Here is a 9,880-nt window from a genome sequence, read left to right as displayed (position 1 = left end):
TCTACTTGTCTACCAATAACTCATCCCTTGACTGTCCACATAATCCCTGAACTGTGCTTTCCTTGACTAATGACCCTTTGCCACCAGCACTGCAGAAAATGGAGCAGATAAAGAAGAAGAGAGGGACTACACACCAATTCCTCCATCTTGCTTCCTATCTACACCATACTGAAAATCCCAAAATGTAAATTATTCACCCAAGGGACATAGCATACTACCCTCTAATCTATTTCACACTTTGGTAAATTCCAATGTGTCTCTAAGGCCTGGAAGTCCTCTCCATGGGTGAAAGTTGAAAGGCAGTGTTTCTGTGGGGGTCATGACCCCTCAGAGCAGACAGAGAAATATTCCTTGTGCCGTGGATTCCCACACATTTAACCTAAAAACATTTAACCCTTAACATGTGAAGTTATCACAAATGTTGCAGGTAAGCAGGATTAGAAGGAAAAGAAATAGAGAACAACAGAAAGACAGAAGATCCATAGAAGGACACACACGTGGGTGCCAACTGCGTGGGTACCAGCACCGCCAACAGAGGAACCCCAGTAGAAGGCAGGATCCAGACCTTGAGCTGGCCTCGTCCTCCGGCTTTTAAGCCCCTGGGCCTTCATGGGCCCACCCCTGGCGTGGGACTGCCAGTTGCTTGTCAAATCAGAGCCAGGGTAGCACCAGCTGCTATAGTGTGTGATTGATTGATTGCTTGATTAATAGCTGGGTTAATCATAGCTGGGTTAACATCATCCCCAGCTGTGTGATGTACAGCTCTGCCAGGCCAGGGCTGGGGGCAGGGCTCTGTCCCACCACAAATCAAGGCCTGACCCAGCCCTGGCCCCACACAGGCATTCTGAGCATCCCAAGGTGTCTCGGGACAGCGATCTCATCCAGCCTCTGACTGCAACCATGGTGACGCTATGGAACCTCATGGAACCATGGGTCAGTTGTGGTAATGGAGATCCAAGGAAACTCTGGTGAGACTGTGGAATCATGGAATCATGGAATCAAGGAGACCATTGTGCAAATCATGGGGCCTATGGAAGCAAGGATCAATGATCAAACTCAGGTTTCATGGTGATTGATTTAAAATAGAAACAAGGAGCCATTGTTTTCCAGCGGGGCTGCATGGGGCCAATGGACCCTTGTGACTCTGTTGGGGCTCATGAAACCAAGAAGCCATTGTGACATTGCCAGACCTCATGGAATCAAGGAGACCATTGTGACAGACTTAGGACCCATGAAGTCAATGGAACATGGAACAGGTCTGCCTGGTCTGGACTCCTGGGGGCTGTCTGACAGGTCCCACTGAATTTGTCATGTCAAGGGCCACTTCTCATCAGACCGTGAAGCACTGGGGCTCTGTGCTTTCCTTCCTATGGGAAAGAACTGTCTTTCTAGTCTAGGCACCCATGGCCAAAATTGAGATTCTGCATCTAAAATTCTCCATATCCAAGGGTTACTCACAGACAAAATCTGCCCATACAGTCAAGTCTGGCTAGACTTGGCCTCTGGTGACTGCCTCTCATCTGCCCCTGCACTACCGGGGCTCACTTGTTTCCTTCCTGTGAAGACCACTGTGACACTGGGGAGCATTGTGGAACCAATGGGCCATGGTGACAGTGCAGGCCCTTGTGGAACCTGTTACACTGGAGGAACTTGTGGAACCAAGGGGAATATTGTGACCCTGCAGGGTACTATGGATCCAAGGGGCTACTGTGAGACTGTCGTCCTCGTGGAACCAAGGATATCCAAGGAACCAAGGATCCTGCAGGGCACTGTGGATCCATGGAGAGCATTGTGGCATTGCAAGGCCCCATGGAATTATGGAGACCATTGTGACACTGTGAGGCCCCATTGAACCAAACGAAACATTGTGACCCTGCAGGGTCTCATGCTTCCATGAGGCCATTCTGACACTATGTCAGAAGTTGTGGAAACAAGGGGATCATTGTTGCACCACTGAGCCTCAATGCAACCAAGGGGCAATGGTGACACAGCGAGGCTTCATGGAACCCAAAGACCACGAGGACACTGTGGGGCCTTGTGGAACCATATATACCATTAAGATCCTTAAGGACTTGTGTAACCAAGGGGCCATTATGACACCTGAGGGCATCATGGAAGCAAGGAGCCATTGTGACACTGCAGGGCCCTGTGGAACCAAGGGAACACCAAATAGGTTTGGCTGCCTTGGTGTCCCAGGGGTCACCTGACAGATCTAGCTGACCTTGGAATGTGGAAAGTCACTCCCATCTGCCCCTGAAACACTGGGGCTCTGGGCTTTCCTTTGTATAGAAAAGAACTGTCTGTCTTTTCCAGGTATCCATGGCCAAACCAATCCAAAGAAATTTGGATTCCACCTTCAAATTTCTGCGTATCCAAGGATTGCTGCCAGACAAAAGCTGCCAGGACAGACAGGTCTGGCTGGTCTTTAACTCCTGAGTGCCAGAACTCACCTGTTTACCAAACACTGGAAAGGGCTCAGGGCTTTTCTTTGTATGGAAAAAATCATCCTTCTCCAGGCACAAATGTCTGAAATTAGGATTCCACATTCATAATTTTGAATATCCAAGGGTTGCTCCAAGCAAACCTGCCAGGACAGACAGATCAGGCTTACCTTACCCTCTGGAGGCTGCCGTTCATCAGCTCCTGAAACATGGGGGCTCCGTGGTTCCCTTCCTACGGAGACCCATATGACACTTGGGAGCCTTGTGAAATGAAGGGGCCATTGTGACACTGCAGAGCACCATGGATCCAAGGGACCATTGTGACACCGTGAGGCCTCATGGAACCAAGGACATCATTGTAGCTCTGTTGGGCTGCATGGTCCCAAGGGGCCAGTGCAAAGCAGCAATGTGGGAGTTAGCCCAGCTGTAACTCAGAGTCAGCCAGATTTTACCCCAAAAGAATTGAGCATGAGTTTTGAGCCCTGGGAAAAATTTGTTTAACTTAGGGTGAGCTTGAGAGTTCCTCCGTAGGCCTTTAGTGCTGCTGTGCTAACTTGTCCAAGTTCTGCTCCCCTACTGGCTACTTGTTTCCCTTAGATGGCTATTGTTCTAAAGTGTTCTACCCCCAAGTGTATATGTTTTTGCTTCTCCTTTGTCTCAGGTCTTTGGATCCTGCCCCTCATACAGTTCTCAACTTCTCCATGTTTATTGCTTTTCTCCCTGTTATTAAAGTTCCTTTAAAACAACTCCATTGATCCTGCTCATTTTCATTTTTGCCACCCTCGCCCTGAAGTCAGGGAATCAGAGAGGTTTGTCACAGCCACTTTCATTGTGACATTTGGTGGCTGAACAGGGACCATGACATTCAGGGCTCCCTGTGTGGAGTCACGTCAGCTGGGGTCAGCTGATGGATAGGTGAGTACTCCCTAGGATTTTGCATTGTGTCGGGCCGAGAGGATTCATCGTTGCTTCAAGGGACCTTGGCCAGGATCTGCAAGGACAACAACAGTTTCACCTGCACAGGATTGCATGTAGGTTCAGGGAAATGCAAGACATTTATTGCCCATTTTGCCACTGTGTTTTTACAGTATGCACCCATGCCAAAAAACTGATTTGGGGTGTTCCGGTGGCTCTTCCTCATGAGGCAGAGAAAGAAAAATGGCCAGCCAGATGTCCACAGTAGAAAGCAGCATATATGAAATCTTTAAGTTAATTCTCATGGATCATGACGAAATATTTTCAAAGAATGAATAAAAATCAATCATGAGGTGGATCATTAAAAATTTTCCAGACACCTCTGCTGAAGAAATCCATACCACTGAATTTTGAGAATAAGTGGAAGTTAATTTGTACAACATTTTGATCAAAAGGGACCACATTGCACCCCACATGCTCCCCATCTTCCACACCACCCTTGAGACCCTTCACCAGCAATCAGCATATTGAAAACTCAACCCATTGGTCACTCCTAACTCGGGACCTCCCCTGATACCTGCCTTTATCAGAGCTTCCATGATGGTCCAAGATGGCAATGGCCATGCTGTCTTGGAGGATCATGCCCTGGAGAGTTAAGATGGAAGGAGCCCAAATGTGGCTCAAGAGCTCGATCATCCTCCCTCCATCTTGGCTCCTCCACTTCCTGCTTCCACAACCTTCTCTTCTGCCCTGAACAAACCTCCAGACCCCACGCCCACAACTGCGGGTCATGCCCCACTGTCAATCATTCCCCCTTCACCCTGGGCCATGCCTCCAGAATGCCAGCCCAGATGTCTGCCATCTTAAATCAAGGCCCTTCCTCCCCAACACCTGACAAAATGGCAGTGGCCTTTGCCTCACACTCCGGCAACAATATAACCCCCATGGTCACAGATACTAAGCCGAACTGTCATACTATTTCTAATCCAAATGTTTCTGCTCAAGGGTATTCTTCCTCCTCAGAAGACAGTTTGGATTCCGCAGAGCCACCTTGCCCCTCAACCCCAGATCATCACTGGAAAAGGATCTGGAAAGAAGCAGTTAAGGAAGAAGACTGGCAATTAGCCTCAAAACTCCTCATTGCCCCCATATGTTATGAAAGAAGGGAACAGAATCCCAGGTATCAGCCATTGGTTTGAGGGGAAATCAAGGATCTGTGTATGGCAGCTGAAGACCATAGGAGGGACTTTCCTTGTTTTAATGGCCTAATGAGGGCCATGTTTACAGCACAGGTCGTAACTCCCTATGATTTAAAATGTATTATGACCATGTTGTTGTCACCTACAGAATACACCCTGTGGGAAGGGGGATGGAAGTGTTTACTAAATCAATTAATAGCAGACTATGCTAATAATGAGGAAAGGTCTGAACTGACAATCAACCATCTAGCTGGAGAAAGAACAACACAGCCTACCAGATGATCGAGCAGCAGGTATCCCCAGAGAAGTATTGAATGATATCAAAGAGATGGCTTTGCAAGCTTTAATCCAGGTATCGGAGGGTAGCACCCCCAGTTTGGACTACCTTGGGTGGATGCAGCTAAAGCTTTAGCACAATTAGACCATCTTGGGTGCCTGTTAAGTAAGCAAACCAATGCTACATTGAGTGGCCTGCTCTCAGACATAGAGACCATCAGACATGCCACCTTGCAGAACAGCGATAGAGGTTTTACTCGGGGCACATGGGCATGGCTGTGTAGACTCTGAGGGCATGTGTTGCATGAACCTCTCCAGCCAGAGCGAGTCAATCCACAAGAGCATTCAGGTACTGAAGGAAAGGTTCAAGAAGCTTCAAGTGGAAGACAAAGACTGGTTCAATAAACTCTTCCAATCCTGACGACTAAAGGGTTGGATGATGTCTAGTGAAAACAGGACTATTAATTCTCTTAGTGGTTGTTGTTTTATTGTTAATTGTCCCATGTTTGTTTGGATGCTGTTAGAAAAGTCTTACAAAATTCTTTCAGTTCCATCTTTGTTGTTGTCAGGGTCCATCCTAGTGGACAGATGACCTGATGGTTCATAGGAATGATCTCAGAGTGCAAAAGCCAACACGGTACAAGGGGGTTTGCAGTGATAATCAAATCAAATGCATTGAAATTATTTATTGAAATAACTACAGCAAAAATGCGATAGAGGGAATAAGGGAGAGAAAAAGATGGAGAAGGAAAGAAAGAGGGGGGGAGAGGGGATATAGCTACCAACGCAGAGACGAAGTCCTTTGGTGCAGTCCAGCCGAGGGTTCGCCTGCTACGCTGGGGAGATCTCCAAGGCTCTAGCTAACTCAGAGGTTTTTATTACTGAAAATTGTGAAGGGGGGGAAACAGATACAATAGGGAACAGATGTAACAGGTAGTCCATGTTCTCAGCAGTAAATGAGAGCCATTGTTTTCTTGCTCCAGTGGTCACAACCTGCAGGCAAACATCTTGCTTTGGTCAGCTTGCCTCCCCCAAACACCTCTCCCGGGCTGGGGGTTTCAGTCCCAGTCCTTGAAATGAGCAGAGGGGCCTGTTAGGAGTTTCATGTCTCAGTCCTTAGTGGAGAATCTTCTTACATCTCAGTCTGTCTGTCATGGTGGTTGTAAAACAGGTGAGGGTCCAAAGCTGTTATTGTTGCAAACAGGGCACGGTGCGCTCTTCTTAGCATACAGCAAACACACTTGTGAAAACAATAGCTCAACACTGAGCTTTCAGGTCTCAGGGCCCATGGCGTGTGACTTTTCTCCTTCAGAGCCAGATATAGACAGGGGGGGGTCTTCTCTTCAGTGGTCTCCCAATGACGATCGTGAGGCAGATGAGGGAAAATTCCGACAGACTCTCACAGTTGTAAAATAAAAAAGGGGAAGATAGCCAACACAGCCTCCTTATGGACTCCTTGGAAGAGAGATTTGGAGGCCAGGATGGCACGAAAACCTCTCAGAGACTCAGTGTGGGAAAGAAAATCCTTAAAACTTGCTAAAAGTATTCTTAAATCCCTACAGTACTTTAAAAACCTTGAGTATCTCAAAGTATTAATAAGCCCCACTGAGTGTCAGTACAAAGCTCTCAAGGGACTCGTTAAAGCAGATAATTGGGACCATGATTGCACAAACCTCTCACAGAGTCTGTATCAAAAGGGAAACACCAAGTACCTTAAAATAACTGAAGTACCATGAAGTATTAATGAGCCACACTGAGTGTTGTTACTGACAAAGCCTCTCCAGGGACTAATTACAGCAGAAAATTGGAGGCCATGATTGCACAAACCTCTCAGAAACTCCAAAGAAAAAGCCAAACCCAAAGTCCTTTGAAAAACCTGCAGTCCCTGGAAGCATTAAGGAGCCCCCAGGGCATTCCTGAGCAAGGCTCCCCAGGGACTCCTTCCAGCAGATCCTTGATGTGGGCTGGGTGGGGATGTGGGATGTGGGCTGGGGGGGATGCTGAGGGCAGGACAAGGGGCTGACAGTGCCCAGCCTGGCTGGGGCTGTGCCAGGAGGCCCCAGGGCCTCAGGACAAGGTGCCTCCTCACAGCCCTTGATGGCACAGAACTTGCGGTTGTTCCCCAGGGCACCAGAACTTGGCTTCTTTTTGTCCCCACCTGTCATCACTGCCTCCAGTTCTCTGCTCTGCCTGGGGCCTGGGGACACTTTCTCAGTCGTGTCCCTCAATGGGACCCATTAAAAGTCCAAGAAAGTTTAGAGTTGGATTCAGACTGGAGTTTTGGAGAGGTTTCTTCACCTCCCTCTCAGGGACTGATGTTCAGGGCATGAGCACAAAGCCCCAGAGGCTCATTAAAGTCCTTGTGCTTTGTCTGTGCTGCTGAGCTGGGCTGGGCTCCCGGCACAGAGGCAGCTCCTGGTAACCAAGAAGAGCGTCAAAAGCACATTTCTCTTGATGAGCAGTTCTTCTGCCAGCCCAGCAGGGCTGGGACACTGCCTGCAGCCACCCCGGGCAGAGCACAGAGGCACAGAGAGCTTCAATCAGTCAGGGCTGGGAAGGTGCTGAGAAGTTCCTGGGGCAGAATCACTGCCAGCCCTTGGCACAGGAACCTCTGGCTGCAGGACAATGCAGCTACAGCTCCTGGAGCCATCTCCTAAATGTGGAACATCCCAATGCCTACAGACTCTGTGAGTACATTCTCTGATTGTCTCTTGTGCAGAGCAGCCGGGGTGCCCAGGGCTGTCCTGCAGAGCAGGGTCCTGCAGCTCAGGGCACTGTGCTGGGGCAGGAACTCTGCTGCCTGCCAGGGACAGCTCTCAGCCAGCCCTGGCAGCTGCTCCCAGCACTGGGGGATGAGATCTGGGTTGGAGGAGACAGCTGGTAAGGCTTGGAAGTATTCTCCTTGTGTGGGGAGGCTGCTGCATTGTTCAGGACTGCTCCCAGCAAGGCATTTAACTGCAGAAATTAGTTTATACAGGGAGTACAGCAGGGAAGGGGCTGCATAAAAGGGGATAACATGATTTTTTATTCTACTGTCCTGGGTTGCTGGGATGGAAACTGCACACAGATAATAATCTCTCATTTCAGGCTGAGAAAAATAGTAAAAATTCTCTGAGGTCTTGCTAAACCAGAAATCAGCACAGGGTCCCTTAGATGCAGCACCAGTGTCGCTTTTCCAGCCTCCTCAGGATTGCTCTGGCGGTGCCTGCGGAGCCAGAGCTGCCCCTGGGCAGCGCCTGAGCTGGGAGGGCTCTGCAGGGCAGAGCTGAGCCCCCACGGCTGGGCTGGGCTCTGGCAGCACTGGCAGGGCCCAGCCCTGGGCACAGGGAAGAGCTGCTGGCAGGGACAGCTCCAGGCAGCAGAGCCCTGGGCAGGCAGTGGGGGGAAATTGTCCCCAGGCTGTGCTGGGATATTTTAAAACTTCTCCAAACCCAACTATTCCATGATTTCTTTCCTTACAGAACCCCATGCAGGGACAGAACAAATGTCCAACAGCAGCTCCATCAGCCATTTCCTCCTGCTGGCATTGGCAGACACGCGGCAGCTCCAGCTCCTGCACTTCTGCCTCTTGCTGGGCATCTCCCTGGATGCCCTCCTGGGCAACAGCCTCATCATCAGCACCGTAGCCTGCGGCCACCACCTGCACACGCCCATCTTCTTCTTCATGCTGAACCTGCCCCTCACTGACCTGGTCTCCATCTGCACCACTGTCCCCAAAGCCATGCACAATTCCCTCTGGGACACAAGGGCCATCTCCTACACAGGATGTGCCACACAGCTCTTTTTCTTTATGATCTTCATTGGAACCGAATATTTCCTCCTGACCGTCATGTGCTACGACCGCTATGTGTCCATCTGCAAACCCCTGCACTACGGGACCCTCCTGGGCAGCAGAGCTTGTGCCCACATGGCAGCAGCTGCCTGGGCCATTGCCTTACTCACTGCTCTCATGCACACGGCCAATACATTTTCCCTGCCCCTGTGCCATGCCAATGCCCTGGGCCAGTTTTTCTGTGAGGTACCCCAGATCCTCAAGCTCTCCTGCTCAAATTTGAACCTTAGAGAACTTGGGTTTCTTGTGTTTTCCATCTCCTTAGGACTGGGATGTTCTGTGTTCATTGTTTTCTCCTATGTGCAGATCTTCAAGGCTGTGCTGAGTATCCCCTCTGAGCAGGGACGGCACAAAGCCTTTTCCACCTGCCTCCCTCACCTGGCTGTGGTCTCCCTGTTCCTCAGCACTATCATATTTTCCTATCTGAAGCCACCCACCATGTCCTCCCCATCCCTGGATCTGGCTCTGTCACTTCTGTACTCGCTGGTGCTTCCAGCCCTGAACCCCCTCATCTACAGCCTGAGGAACCAGGAGCTCAAGGCTGCAGTGCAGACACTAATGACTGCATGGTTTCAGAAGCATTAAGCTGCTTGCAGGTTTCTGCAAGTCCCTTGTACTAAAAGTCATCTTTGACAGTGTTTGGGTCTGGTAGTTTCATTCCTTTGTTTTAATTTTTTAATATTGTCCAAAAATAAGTGCCATTGTTTGAGCCATTTCTCATTTCTTTTCTCTCCACATTCACTGTGGCCACAGACTGTTCCAATGAGGACGTGTGCTCTCAATGGCTTTAAATAAACTAAAGGATGTCCCAGCAAAGTTTTCTGCAGAGATACCCATTTTGTTGCCTTCTCTGGAGCTGCAGCAGCAATGTCTGTGTGCAGAGCTGGGAGCAGGTTAGGGACAGCACAGCAGTTCTGCTCCTGCTGGCCACACCATTCCTGATCCAGGCCAGGAGCCATTGGCCTTCTTGGCCAGCTGGGAACACTGCTGGCTCCTGTCCAGCCTGCTGTCCATCAGTCCCTGCAGGTCCCTTTCTGCCTGGCTGCTGTACAGCCACTCTGTCCCCAGCCTGTAGTGCTGCAGGGGTTGTTGTGGCCAAAGTGTAGGACCCAGGCACTTGGATTTGTTAAATCTCACCTTGTTGTAATTGGGCCCTGGATCCAGCCTGTCCAAAGCCCTGTGTAGAGCCCTCCTACCCTCCAGCAGATCCACACTCC

The 9,880-nt window shown here is 49.8% G+C and overlaps 1 protein-coding gene across 1 annotated transcript; it reads left to right on the top strand.

Annotated features, from left to right (window-relative positions):
• Positions 1–8,315: 8,315 nt before the first annotated feature.
• LOC128949756 (olfactory receptor 14J1-like) lies at positions 8,316–9,248 on the top strand. Its single transcript, XM_054294614.1, has one exon. The coding sequence runs from the start codon at positions 8,316–8,318 to the stop codon at positions 9,246–9,248; it is 933 nt and encodes a 310-aa protein (XP_054150589.1).
• The last annotated feature ends 632 nt before the right edge of the window (positions 9,249–9,880 follow it).

Source organism: Melozone crissalis, unplaced genomic scaffold (assembly GCF_028551555.1).
Source record: "Melozone crissalis strain CALT ecotype California unplaced genomic scaffold, PUWL_Pcris_2 ptg000279l_1, whole genome shotgun sequence".
In the NCBI taxonomy this organism is placed as follows: Eukaryota; Metazoa; Chordata; class Aves; order Passeriformes; family Passerellidae; genus Melozone; species Melozone crissalis.
Note: the sequence above shows the minus strand (reverse complement) of the source record. Positions and strands in the feature narration are given on the sequence as shown.